Raw genomic sequence first — 14,549 nt, 5'->3', positions numbered from 1 at the left:
ACCAAGTGGCATAATGCTCCTTGGAAAGGGAGGTGATGGGAGAGAATTGAGAAAAAGGAGGCGGCTCCTGCAGAGACCTGGTCATTAGTCCAAAAAGATAGTTTCTTCCAGATAATGTACAAAAATAGAATGGCTGTTGGGGGAGAAAGAACAGCCAGAAAGAAACAATGCTGTAAAAGGCTTTATCTAGCAAATGTTAGCCCTCCCTGACTAGTCTTGAAACAACTTTGGAAGAAAGTCTTTAAACAAGCTACTTTGCAGTTCCCCAGATCTTTTCCACTTTGTAGCAAGATAACGTGCTTTACATGAACATTATCAGTTTCAAGATTCTCTAACTAATGCTCCCTGCTTCCCTCATATCCCAGGAAGGAGGAGGGCTGAGAACTGGGCCACGGGATTGATGCCTCATCGTCTTCTGCCTCCTCTTCCTCCTCTTCAAGGGAGTCTTCACAAGGACCCGGGGAACAGGATTGTGGTTGTCAAGGCAGAGAGGGTCTGGAGGGTGGACAGAGTTTGGGATGAACAGATGCAAACTGTTACATAGAGAACAGATAAACAGCAATGTCCTACTCTACAGCACAGGGACCTATATTCAACGTCCTGTGATTAAGCCCTAGTGGAAAAGAATATGAAAATTAATATGTATATTCATATAACTTCATCACCAAGCTGTACAGCAGAAATTAGTACAACATTGGAAAGAACTCTACTTCAACAAATTAAATAAGCTATAAGGATATATTGTACAGCACAGGATATATAGCCAATATTTTATAATTTTAAATGAAGTGTGGTCTATAAAAATGTGGAATCATTAAGTTGTAGTCAAAGTATAAGTCACTCAGTGGTGTCCAGCTCTTTGTGACCCCATGGACTATAGCCCACCAGGCTCCTCTGTCCATGGGATTCTCCAGGCAAGAATACTGGAGTGGGATTCCCTTCTCCAAGGAATTTTCCTGACATAGAGATCAAATCCTGGTCTCCTGCATTGCTGTGGTTTCTTTATGGTCTGAGCCACCAAGGAAGCCCACATACCATGTTTATGCCTGACACTAATATAATATTGTAAATAAAAAACAAAAAAATAGTCTTCAACACTGCTTTCCCTGGAGTCTTCAGTTCAGTTCAGTTCAGTCGCTCAGTCGCGTCCGACTCTTTGCGACCCCGTGAATCACTGCACGCCAGGCCTCCCTGTCCATCACCAACTTCCGGAGTTCACTCAGACTCACGTCTATCGAGTCAGTGATGCCATCCAGCCATCTCATCCTCTGTCGTCCCCTTCTCCTCCTGCCCCCAATCCCTCCCAGCATCAGACTTTTCCAATGAGTCAACTCTTCGCATGAGGTGGCCAAAGTATTGGAGTTTCAGCTTTAGCATCATTCCTTCCAAAGAAATCCCAGGGCTGATCTCTTTAGAATGGACTGGTTGGATCTCCTTGCAGTCCAAGGGACTCTCAAGCATCTTCTACAACACCACAGTTCAAAAGCACCAATTCTTCAGCGCTCAGCCTTCTTCACAGTCCAACTCTCACATCCATACATCACCACTGGAAAAACCATAGCCTTGACTAGATGAACCTTTGTTGGCAAAGTAATGTCTCTGCTTTTGAATACGCTATCTAGGTTGGTCATAACGTCCCTTCCAAGGAGTAAGCGTCTTTTAATTTCATGGCTGCAATCACCATCTGCAGTGATTTTGGAGCCCAAAAAATAAAGTCTGACACTGTTTCCACTGTTTCCCCATCTATTTCCCATGAAGTGATGGGACCAGATGCCATGATCTTAGTTTTCTGAATGTTGCTTAAAATTCAGCCAAAAGCCAACATCTCCTAAGCTTTCATTTTGTTCCATTTTTCTTTTCCCTATATTCCTCTACAATAAATCAACATAATAAGGTAGCAACAAACACAGTGTCATCACTCCACAATCTCTGCTCTTGTGAATTGTGTGTAGGAAAGAAATGTCCTTCAAAGTCTTTTGACTTATTTCACTGTCCTTAGTAAAAACTACTGTAAGAGAAAGATAATAATCAATAAATATTAAATAATATGAACAAGCTAAAGAAACTAAAGAACCTCTTGATGCAAATGAAAGAGGAGAGTGAAAAAGCTGTCATAAAATTCAACATTCAGAAAACAAAGATCATGGCATCTGGTCCCATCACCTCATGGCAAGTAGATAGGGAAACAATGGAAACAGTGAGAGACTTTTTATTTTCTTGGGCTCTAAAATCATTGCAAGTGATGACTGCAGCCATGAAATGAAAAGGCACTTGCTCCTTGGAAGAAAAGCTATGACCAAACTAGACAGCATATTAAAAAGCAGAGACATTAACTTTGCCAACAAAGGTCTGTCTAGTCAAACTATGATTTTTCCAATAGTCATGTATGGATGGGAGAGTTGGACTATAAGGAAAGCTGAGCACAGAAAAATTGATGCTTTTGAACTGTGGTGTTGTAGAAGACTCTCGAGAGTCCCTTGGACTGCAAGGAGATCCAACCAGTCAATCCTAAAGGAAATCAGTCCTGAATATTCATTGGAAGGACTGATGCTGAAGTTCCAATACTTTGGCCATTTGATGCAAAGAACTGACTCATTGGAAAAGACCCTGATTTTGGGAAAGATTGAGGGCAGTAGGAGAAGGGGATGGCAGAGGATAAGATGGCTGGATGGCATCACCGACTCAATGGACCTGAGTTTGAGCAAGCTCTGGGAGTTGGTGATAGACAGGGAGGCCTGGCGTGCTGCAGTCCATGGGGGTCGCATAGAGTTGGACACAACTGAGTGACTGAACTGAACTGAGCTGAACTGAACTGAATATGAACAAAAAGTATATGGATGTTTTTTAAGCTTCACAGAAAAAAAGAATTTAAAGACATCAATTTCCAGGAAAATTATTCTTGTAACCAGTCCAAAAAGCTTTTTCTTTTTTTTCCCATCAGAAGAACAAACTAAAGAAGTAGAAATGCCAAATCAAACAAACCCTTAGCATTAGATATATTCTGGAACTTGTGAAATTGAATTAGCATTTTATTTTTATTTTTTTTTTTGAATTAGCATTTTAAAATGAATCCAAATGCCCCTTTAAATAAGTAACCCTCTTTCCCCAATTTTTCCCCCAATGATGACAGGCAGTACACATGCAGTTCACTGCATGCTCATATTTAAGAAAACATATTATTGGAAGAGAAATTTTCTTCCATCAAAATCCTAGTTTAAAGAGGGAAACTTGAATTACTTGTATGTGGGCAGCTGATGAGAATAATAAAAATAATCCTTGTATCAAATCTTTTCTCATGAAAGGAAGGGGATGAGAAGAAATACAGGCAGTCAGAGAACGTTTCTAAAACTCTTGGTGGCTCAGATGGTAAAGAATCTGCCTACAATGCAGGAGACCCAGGATCCATCCTGGGTTGGGAAGATCCCCTGGAGAAGGAAATGGCAACCCACTTCAGTGTTCTTGCCCAGGAAATCTCCTGGACAGAGGAGCCTGGAGGGCTGTAGTTCACGGGTTCACAAAGAGTTGGACATGACTGAATGGTTAATAAACTAGCTCTATAGTGAAGACTTTCCTTTCCTGCAAATGACTGAGTCCAAAACAGGAGATTTGCAAAATGTGGGAATAATTTTAACTCGTTTAATATTTTTCTAATACAAATAAAATCCAGACCTAATGCTGACATAGTCCATACACTGACACTGTCAAAATCAGTAGATTCACTAGGAAGGAGTTCTTCATGGCTTCTGTGGCTTTTCTTTTTTGTGCCCCAGATGCATCCTGAGGATGTCACAGTGTGAGCCCTGCAGACGTTGAACATTATGCTGGCACGTCGCCAAGATATTAGCATTACCTTCATAGGTCACCTGGACAATCTTGCTCTCTTACATCATCACCAATCGTTTGATCCAATGACTGTAAATTCAATAACCAACCCATCTTGCTAACATTCTCTGCCCATTCTTAGCCCCTTTGCCACAGCTCCTAACCCCTCTCATCTCTGAAGATCTTTTTGCTATTCTTTAAAATATTCATTTAGCCTCTTTCATTCCATGATTAGCTCTTGCATCATTCTAGGATCACCATATCCCTGCTTCCCTGATAGCTCAATTGGTAAAGAATCCACCTGCAGTGTAGGAGACCCCAGTTTGATTCCTGGGTTGTCGGGAAGATCCCTTAGAGAAGGAAAAGGCTACCCCCTCCAATATTCTGACCTGGAGAATTCCATGGACTATACAGTCTGTAAACATGGACTTTACAGTCCATGGGGTCGCAAAGAGTCAGGCATGACTGAGCAACTTTCACTTTAAATTTAGCTTTCCCACCTCAGTGACTGTCTTTTTTGATCGTGGTCAATGACTGTCCCTGGTGCTGCTTTTTCCCTAGTGGAGTTTATTAATCTATGTCTATCTGTTGACCTGTGAATAGGAAGTTATTGAACTTGGAACATTGCCTACATCCGTTGGATCATCGAAAAAGCAAGAGAGTTCCAGAAAAACATTTACTTCTGCTTTATTGACTACACCAAAGGCTTTGACTGTGATCGTCACAACAAACTGTGGCAAATTCTTAAAAAGATGGGAATAGCAGACCACCTGACCTGCCTCCTGATAAACCTGTATGCAGGTCAGGAAGCAACAGTCAGAAATGGACATGGAACAACAGACTGGTTCCAAATCGGGAAAGGAGTACATCAAGGCTGTATATTGTTACCCTGCTTATTTAACTTATATGCAGAATACATCATGCAAAATCCCAGACTGGATGAAGCACAAGTTGGAATCAAGATTCCTGGGAGAAATATCAATAACCTAGATATGCAGATGACACCACCCTTATAGCAGAAAGCAAAGAAGAACTAAAGAGCCTCTTGATGAAAGTGAAAGAAGAGAGTGGAAAAGCTAGCTTAAAACTCAACATTCGGAAAACTAAGATCATGGCATCTGGTCCCATCACTTCATGGCAAATAGAAGCGGAAACAATGGAAACAGTGAGACTTTAATTTTGGAGGCTTCAAAATCACTGCAGATGGTGACTGCAGCCATGAAATTAAAAGATGCTTACTCCTTGGAAGAAAAGCTATGACCAACCTAGACAGCATATTAAAAAGCAGAGACATTACTTTGCCAACAAAGGTCCATCTAGTCAAAGCTATGGTTTTTCCAGTGGTCATGTATGGATGTGAGAGTTGGACTATAAAGAAAGCGAATTGATACTTTTAAACTGTGGTGTTGGAGAAGGCTCTTGAGAGTCCCTTGGATTGCAAGGAGATCCAACATGTCAATCCTAAAGGAAATCAATCCTGAATGTTCATTGGAAGGACTAATGCTAAAGCTGAAACACCAGTACTTTGGCCATAACTGATGGCCAATACTGATGCAAAGAACTGACTCATTGGAAAAGATCCTGATGCTGGGAAAGACTGAAGGCAGGAGGAGAAGTGGACAACAGAGGGTAAGATGATTGGATGGCATCACCAACTCAATGGACATGAGTTAGAGCAAACTTCGGGGGCTGGTGAAGGACAGGGAAGCCTGGCATGCTGCAGTCCGTAGGGTCGCAGAGTCGGACACGACTGAGTGACTGAGCTGAACTGAACCCGGAACACACAAAATGCTTAGAATAACTTTTTGGCACCGATGTGACCGATGTGGACTTAATTATCATATGTGCACATGAAATTGAATACTAGAAGCTTCCTGATTTCTAATATGAAAATGAGTTTCAAATGAATCATTTTCTTGCTACTTTCTTAAGGTAGCTTTATCAATTTCAGCAGGATACCAAAGGATTTTTATTACACAGAAGTTGATAATGAGGATGAACCTTTGGCTTATTTATTTATTTATTTATTTTGCCATTCTATATGGACTGCAAGGAGATCCAACCAGTCCATTCTGAAGGAGATCAGCCCTGGGATTTCTCTAGAAGGAATGATGCTAAAGCTGAGACTCCAGTACTTTGGCCACCTCATGCAAAGAGTTGACTCATTGGAAAAGAGTCTGATGCTGGGAGGGATTGGGGGCAGGAGGAGAAGGGGACGACAGAGGATGAGATGGCTGGATGGCATCATTGACTCAATGGACGTGAGTCTCAGTGAACTCTGGGAGTTGGTGATAGACAGGGAGGCCTGGCATGCTGTGATTCATGGGGTTGCAAAGAGTCGGACACGACTGAGCGACGGAACTGAACTGAACTGATATGAGATGCAAAAGAAACTTTTTTCAAATAGAGACATGGTTGACACATAAAGTTGTGTAAGTTTAAGGGGTGTGGTGTGTTGATTTGACACATTTATATGTTGCAAATTGTTACCACGGTAGTGTTATCTAGCACCTTCATTACATCACATAGTTCTATTTTTGTGGTGAAAACATGTGAGATCTACTCTGTTAGAAACTTTCAACCATAGAATGCAATACTGTTGACTATATTCACCAGGTTACACGCTACACCCTCAAATCTTACTCATTTTCTAGGTTTATATCCTTTGACCAACATCACTCCCATTTCCCTCATCCACTTCACCTCCATCTCCTGAAAACCACCATTCTCTCTTTTTTTTTTTTTACATTGAGCAAAATTCCCTGTGCTATACAGTAGGTCCTTGCTGGTTATCCACTGTAAATATAGCAGTGTGTACATGTCACTCCCGAATTCCCGAACTATCCCTTTCCCCAATCCTTCCACCTGGTAACCAGAAGTTCATTCTCCGAGTCTGTGAATCTGTTTCTCTTTTGCAGATATTACCTTTCAAATGCCTGTATTACAGTCTTATATTAGCTTCAGGTGTACAGCGCAGTGATTCGATAGTTTTATGCATTACAAAACGATCACCATGATGAGTCCAATTACCATCTGTCAGCATACAAAGTTATTACCAACGTTATTGTTATCCATATTCCCCGTGCTGTACATTAAATCCCCATGGGCTATTTATTCTACAAGTGGAACTCTGTACCTCTCAATCGCCCTTACCTATTACACTCAGCCCTCTCCTCCCTCCCCTCTGGCAACCAGCAGCTTCGTGTCTGCATCCATGAGTCTGTTTTTGTTTTGTTGTTTTTAAGATTTTACTTGTAAATAAAATCACATGGCATTTTCTTTCTCTGTCTGACTTATTTCACGTAGCATAATGCCCTCTCATTCTAGCCATGTTTTCATTTATGGCTGAGTAGTAGTCCACTGGGAGAAGGCAATGGCACCCCACTCCAGTACTCTTGCCTGGAAACTTCCATGGACGGAGGAGCCTGGTGGGCTGTAGTCCATGGGGTCGCTAAGAGTCGGACACAACTGAGCGACTTCACTTTCACTTTTCACTTTCATGCATTGGAGAGGAAAAGGGCAACCCACTCCAGTGTTCTTGCCTGGAGAATCCCAGGGACAGCGGAGCCTGGTGGGCTGCCGTCTATGGGGTCGGACACGACTGAATCGACTTAGCAGCCGCAGCAGCAGTATTCCATTATATACCTGTGGAATAGTACATGTATTATCTATACCCCACACCTTTATGCATTCATCTATCATATCAATGGACTCTCACGTTCTATGTTTTTGGATGCACAGGATGAAGCTTTCCGGAGCACCATCCTATTTCCTGTGCTAAATACCACTAGATCTTGACAGAAGGGGAAGCTGTTTGTTCATGACTCCTGGAGGTTGTAATATGTCACAGGGTAACGCCTGCCATGCACAGCCTTTCATAACAGTGCTATGCAAAGTAGAGACTTAAAACAGTCGACAATACAAGACTGAACTGGTGGCCTGGACAGCTTCACCGAGCCCACAAAAAACCAGCTCCCTGCTCCTCGTGCGCTCGCCCAGCAACCTAACGGCTGGCCGCTCGTTTTTTGCTGAGCTCAATGCCACTTCTCACCCCAAATTTACTGGCTTGGCAAAGTTGCAAATTTTATTACGCAAAAGTTGAGAAAGAGCAAAGCTGAGGAGTGCTAAAAACAGTACCTTTTGCTACTGTGTAGCATCTGTATTTGGGGAGCAGGGTGTTTTATTTATAGCTATCTATTAATACATTAGCAAAAGATACAGAAAGAAACACACACACACAAAATAGCTTTATCAAATAGTTTCCAGTGTTCAAGTGTAACATTAAAAACAAGAACAGCAACAGAAAACTATTCTACTGGGGGAGAAAAGCCATCTTCTTGACCTCTCTCTCCCTTCCCTTCCCTTTCCTCTCTGAGCTGGACTGTGGCTGCAAAGAGCCTTTGACCTGCTTGGTTCTGGAGGGCTGGGCTGGAGCCTGGGGCCTGGGGAGGGAGGTGGGATCCCTTTTATTACTTTGTCCAGCGACTTTAACCTTCTCCTCTCCTCCTCCCATCCCAGCCAGCCTTCAGGGGGAGAAGCAGTGGCAGCATTTAGCTTGTAAAACTGGTTTGTTGGGGTTCTTCCTCCCTCCCGCTCTTGCTTCTTGGCAAAACGTTTTGCTGGGCAGCTGCCCTGCAGATAGCTGCCTTCTCTGCACTTGGAAGGGGCTCCCACTTCCTCCTCCAGTAAGCACGGCAGGAGGACAGACCCAGCCATTGCCCCAAGATGCACAAAGAAAAATGGAAACACAGACACATTCATGTCCGTGTGCATCCTGGAAATTTCAGATTAAAAGAGGTGGGGGCTGGATGGGTCTTGGAACCATGGGACCCTCCCAGATCTGAGACCTCGTGCATTGACTTGAACAGAAGGTCTGGGGTGCTGGGAGGGGGGTCAGAAGCTGCTGCCTACATTTTGTATTTATAATTTAAATAAGTCACCAGATGACACAGCCAAGGAGGGGAGGGCGGGCTGTGGGAAGGTGTGTGGGCAGGTGCATTTTGCTTCACTTTTCCACCTGATCGCTGGGTGCTGCTGGCACCCACAAGGGCATCCTCATCAAAGTGGGGGCAGTTAAGAGATGGGCTTCCTTGCCAGAGGGTATCCCGGGCTGGACCCAGAGAGACTGGGAGGGGCTGGGCGGTAGTTTCTGGGGAGAACAGGTAGGTACTAACTGTGGCCAGTGTTTTGTTAAATTTTGCAGGAGGTTAAAAAAAAAAAAAAAAGAATGGGGGTGGGATACAGTTCTGCCGAGACACATTGCCCAGGGCACCTCTGCTTCCTTAGGGGAAGCTTGGATCCTGTGAATGCAACTCAGGTCTTCTCTGCGCTTCTGGGTCCTGCTGGTGGGAGGAGGTGAGAAGATGCTGGCCAGAGCTGGCTCCCTGCCAGGTGTCAGCCAGTCTGAGGGGAGCTGTGCCCTCCTTGGCCCCCAGGGCGGGGCAGAGGTCAGCACACAGAGAGGAGGCAGAGGGCCCAGGCAGAGACCCCTGGATGGAGGCCTCTCCTGGGGGGCCGGGAGGGAGGGTTCCTGACTCTTCCCCCGGAGGGCGGGTGTGTGGAGGTGGATTTAGAGTGACACACGATGAGGAAATGGAAGAAGCATCTATTTGATGGTGTCCCCAGGAGTGAGACCCAGACAGGTCTTTCTCTGGGTCAGGAAAGATGCTGTAAATTTATCCCAGGGGCCTAACTCAGCCGCACCAAGGACTTTGAGGAAGCCAGGAAATTCTGGGCACCTCAGCTGTCTCACTTGAAAAATGAGGCTAATTGAAAAGGCCAAGTGTCTTGTCTTCATGTCTTCTTTCGCGCAAGACAGCAGGCTGTCTCCTCGGATAACTGCCCTGTGGGAACCTCAGGGGCTATGTCATAGTTACGGAGACAGGAAATCGCTTTGAAAACATAAACACATTATTATTAAATGTGAGGTATTATCTGATCCCTTATTCAATGAGGGCATTTCCTCCTTCCGAGCACGATCCGCATGGCATGTTCACCTAACCCTGCACAGGGACACCCCTTGGACTTACAAGCAAAAGCCATAGGAAAACAAAGATCCAGAAAAGATGTCCCGAGGTAGAGAGTGCGTAGACTCTTCCGAGGGGCAGCCTGCTTTCTGCGTCAGGCGTCAGCCCTTCCCTTCCTAAGCTCCCTCCTCAGGTGGCTGCCTTGCTTTCTGTTACTTATTTGGAAGCCGAGGCTGTGCCTTTTTGGCCTGAACATCCGCCCCTGTAGCTCTCCGTCTCCCCCTGGCGTTCCTCTCTGCCTATTTCTTAAGATTGGTGCCCCACCCCCTCCAAGGTGGAGGGGACCCGGGGAAGCGAAGAGGGGGAGAATACAAAAATAAAAAGTTCATGGGGGGGGGGGGGCGTTTCTAATCAGCAATCCTGAAAGGATTGGGTATGTGCCTAAAAGGATTCTTTCTTTCTTTTAAACTTTCTTTCCTTGACAATCCTTCTCCAATCTTTCCCACTGTGGACGCAAAGAACTTGAGGGGAGGAGGATCAGAATTCAGAGAAAAGTGTGTGGATCTATCTGCCAAGATAAACTGACCCCGAGTCGGTGGGGAGAGGGGATGGAGGGAGAGAGTCCCCCTGTCTGATCAGCACTAAGGAATCAGAGAGACATAAAAGGCAAGTGAAGCGAACAACAATTAAAAAAAAAAATCCCCCCCCCCCTCCCCGGACACAACAATACAATCTATTTAAACTGGAGCTCATACTTTTCATACCAATGGTATGACTTTTCTGGAGTCCCTCTTCTGATTCTTGAACTCCGGGGCTGGCAGCTTGCAAAGGGGAAGCAGACGGCTGCGCGCCGCACGGGCAGGTTTACCAAAGGTCCCTCTCTAATGGGTATTTTCTTTTTCTTAGCCCTGCCCCTGAATTGTCAGACGGCGTCTGCCTCTGAAGTTAGCAGTGATTTCCTCTAGAGCCCGGCCTTATCTCCGGCTGCACGTTGCCTGGTGGTGACTAATGACACAATAACATTGTCTGGGGGCTGGAATAAAATCGGAGCTGTTTACCCCCACTCTATAGGGGTTCAATATAAAAAGCCGGCCGAGAGCTGTCCAGGTCAGACGCGCTCCTGCCTCCGCGCTGGGACCGGCGCCTCCAGGGTCCGCGCGCCGCCGCCGCCGCTGCCGCCGCCGCGTGCGTCCTGGGACCGCTCGCTCTGCCTCTCCGCAGAGCAGAGACTTCTTTTTTTCTCTCCGTTAAACAGCAATCAGGCCGAAGTACCATTTTGAGATCCGGAGAACCCGAAGCGCTTGGAAAGAACTGAAGCTGATTTTTTTTTTTTCCCTGCACTTTTTCTTTTTTTATTCCCTTTGAGTTTAGTTTGCAGGGGGAAAGATTTTGAATCCTTCCTTTAATCCGCTCCCCTCCCCAGAATGGATTATTTCCCCATGATTTTCGCTCTGCTGTTTGTGGCTTTCCAAGGAGCTCCAGAAGCAGGTAGGCACGGTGACTTGTAAAATCCTTGAATACTGTGGTCTTTTTTTCCACCTTAATGCTTTTCTTGCTTCTGTTTCTCCCACTGCGTTTTTATGACTGCCGCTCAGAAATCAAGTGTAGGAGGGTTAGTGCTCAGAGCTGCTGAAGTTTTCTAGCAGTGGGGGGGGGTGGAATCCTCTGTGTAAGACCATTGCTCCTCTAGCATTAAAGTGACATGATTATTATTGCCTAGTGTGTTTCTTGGCTTTTAAAAATATGACTTAAAGACAAGATGTAATTTAGCTAAATGTGTGTTTGCAATCTTTCTGTTCAGACAGGTAAAAGGACATATAGGTATTTATATCTTATTCAAATACTGTTTTAATAGTGTGTTAATGTGTAAAATATTCATACTTTTCAACTCGAAGCCAAGGAATTTTATTCAAGTCATTCAAGCAGTTTATGCACATTAAAATCACCTGCAGAACAGTCTGGGGAAAAAACCCTTCAGGCAGTTTCAGGGTGAAGCAGATGTTTTCTTTAAAATTTGTCATTATTGACTGTGGGTTTCTTTTGGCAGGGTTTTGGCACTCACAACAGTGTGAGCTCCATTTCCAGTGTTATTCACCTGTCCTGGGAGGGGAGCTAGAATAAATCTCGGCTACCAAGGGATTTAGATAGTGTGTGCGCATCTGCCCGTTTCTCTCTTTCTAGGGTCAATGCACTTTTTTTGTCTTTTCGTGACCCCGACTGAAGAGAAAAGGATGTCAAGGGAATGAAAATCCTGGAATGTGTCTGATCATTTGAAATGTACAAAATTGGGCAGATAAGCTGCAGGGCTAACTTGTCAGTAAGAGGAGACAAGGCTGCCGTGAGGAAGGGGGAGCTGGTAGATCCCACGCACGCCCTCCAGTTCCCGGGATTTAGAATCCAAAGCCCACAGAACCTTGTCTGGGTTCCAAGAGCGGCTGCTTGGTGATCCCTTCAGTCTGGGGTTCGCCTGTTCAACTGACTTCTCTCTTTCCAATCACCTCCCCGAAGCTCTGGATTTCCACCTAAGTTCTAGAGGTGCTGCTCTTCTGAGCTACTCCCTGCCTTAACACAAGGTGGGAAGCAGTGGTACTGAATGAAAGGTCATCCCGCCTGGGGAAGTGGCTCGGAGTCTAGGGAAAGACAGTATGACTTACTTAGTTTGAGGTTGTTTTGGTCATCAGCCCATTTTAAGCCACGGTAGGCTGCGCTCGGTTCCATGTAGAAGCCAACCTAAATGTCTCCTAAGCAGTGTTTCTAAGTATTTCCTTGAAGGCTGCGTCCTTCGTGGGGCTGGCAACTCCCTTTTCAGGTGGTGGTTTCCCCTGCACTTGTTTAATCTCTCTGAAGGCGGATAAGCCAGTGGCGACACAGGTGAAGTCATGTTAAGGAGAGGGGGAAAAAATCATCCTTTTTCCTCTGTGTTTCTTGCCGGAGGCTGGTGGTGTGCTTCATCTGCTTTTACCTGCTCTGCTGGGTCTGGCATCCACGCCGTGGCCCGTGTGCCTCCGGGCCTTGGAGCAGACACCTCCCTCTGACCTGATGTCTCTCTCTCCCCAGCGGTCCTGGGCACCGAGCTCAGCGCGGGAGCAGAGGATGGCGGGGAGAAGCCGGCTCCCGCCACGCCCTGGAGGCCCCGCCGGTCCAAGCGCTGCTCCTGCTCTTCCCTGATGGATAAAGAGTGTGTCTACTTCTGCCATCTGGACATCATCTGGGTCAACACTCCAGAGTGAGTCTCTAGAGGGCATCCTTACTCTAGGCTTTCTCCCCTCTGGCTCCACGGGAGACGGGAGCCCCAGTTTCTCTGGTTATTGTCTGGCGTGGTCTCTGAAGGTAGCACAGCTGACCACAGGAAAGTGCCTCCGTGGGCAAAACGCCCCTCCAGAGGGTGTCAGGCATCTCGGGGGTTGGGGGAAAATCTTTGTATTGGGCCTAGGGGTGAATGTTCTCGAATTCTCTGGGTTGAGAAGCCACTGCTGAGGTCATCTGTGGGTTCGTCTAACCTGTGCTTCTCATGGGAGCGTAGAGACTTAAGAGGCAGAAGTGATGACAGAGACTTACAGGCTGTCTCCTCATTTTACTTTTGGAGAAAACTAAGACCCAGATTGTTGAATTTGCAAGGTTGAGTTTGTGCAGACTGAGACCTGGAACTTGAGTGTCCCGACTCCTTTGTCCTTGCCCTTTGGAAAAGCCTATTTCACGACAGCAGTAGGAATACCCTGATCAGATTTCTCTCCTGCCTCCAGAGTGAAGAGAGCAGTTTCTCCCCCTTACTTCCTGCAAAGTAATTCATTCATCAGAAAGAATTGTAAACAAAAAGGCACTGATTGTACCTGCAGAGTCCTGTTATAGCAAGGATGACCAAAATCCAAACAAAATCAAGGCAAACCAAACAAAAACCATGGCAGGCCTAATATTTAGTAAGGTGATAGTTCCAAGGGGAGGACTTTACTCCTCGGGTGAGAATCATAATGAACACGTTGGAAATTACTGGAGAGCCTTCTGGCAAAGAGTCCTTCTATAGCCACATGATCATCACCAAAATCAGCGGAGGTGTGCAAATATGGCACGAGCCGCGCTCCAGGTGGCCTGTTTTGTCCAGCCTCCCTGGGGGCCCCTTTTAGCATATCCACGTATCACTTGAGTTGAAAAATCAGTTTTCAAAATCATATGAGTCATGGTTTTGCATGGAAGTCCCCCACCTGCCAAGAGCTGTTAACTAAGTAGAGAGAAAAGGAAGAAAATGTGAAACAGATACCAAAGCAGAAATGTCATAGTTTTGGCCAAAAAGCAAGGCTGCTGTGTCAAGAAGAAACTGAACTCTGTCGAGTTGACATGCAATGTCATTGACTTAGAGAACGTGATTTTCTCCCGGTTGGGTCCACACCCTCAGGGCCATTGATGGGCACATGGTCCTGACTGTTACCGCTTTTGACTCTAAGTTTCGCTACCAAATGCTGCGGCATGCTCTCCTTCTGTTTTAATGGAAGGCGGTTGGCCCCAAAGAATGCAGCCTTTGGAGAGGATTAATTATGCTCATATCGTCTGTTTCTCTCTTTCCATAATAGGCACGTTGTTCCGTATGGACTCGGAAGCCCTTCTAGGTCCAAGCGCTCCTTAAAGGACTTCTTTCCTACAAAGGCGACAGTCCACAGGAAGAGATGCCAGTGTGCTAGCCAGACAGACAAGAAATGCTGGAATTTTTGCCAAGCAGGAAAAGAACTCAGGTGAGTAGAAACACCTTTGTTTTTGATCAGCTTTTTG

At 45.5% G+C, this 14,549-nt stretch overlaps 1 protein-coding gene across 1 annotated transcript in view; it reads left to right on the top strand.

Annotated features, from left to right (window-relative positions):
* Positions 1–10,589: 10,589 nt before the first annotated feature.
* The window catches only part of EDN1 (endothelin 1), a 7,320-nt gene continuing 3,360 nt past the window's right edge, over positions 10,590–14,549 (top strand). The window contains exons 1-3 of the mRNA XM_027525002.1: positions 10,590–11,276; positions 12,846–13,014; positions 14,354–14,512. Coding sequence (XP_027380803.1) covers positions 11,213–11,276; positions 12,846–13,014; positions 14,354–14,512 — 392 coding nt within the window. The 5' untranslated portion in view covers positions 10,590–11,212. The remainder of the gene's footprint in view (positions 11,277–12,845; positions 13,015–14,353; positions 14,513–14,549) is intronic.

Source organism: Bos indicus x Bos taurus, chromosome 23 (genome assembly GCF_003369695.1).
Source record: "Bos indicus x Bos taurus breed Angus x Brahman F1 hybrid chromosome 23, Bos_hybrid_MaternalHap_v2.0, whole genome shotgun sequence".
NCBI classification, from domain to species: Eukaryota; Metazoa; Chordata; class Mammalia; order Artiodactyla; family Bovidae; genus Bos; species Bos indicus x Bos taurus.
This window is presented reverse-complemented; position numbering and strand designations above follow the sequence as displayed.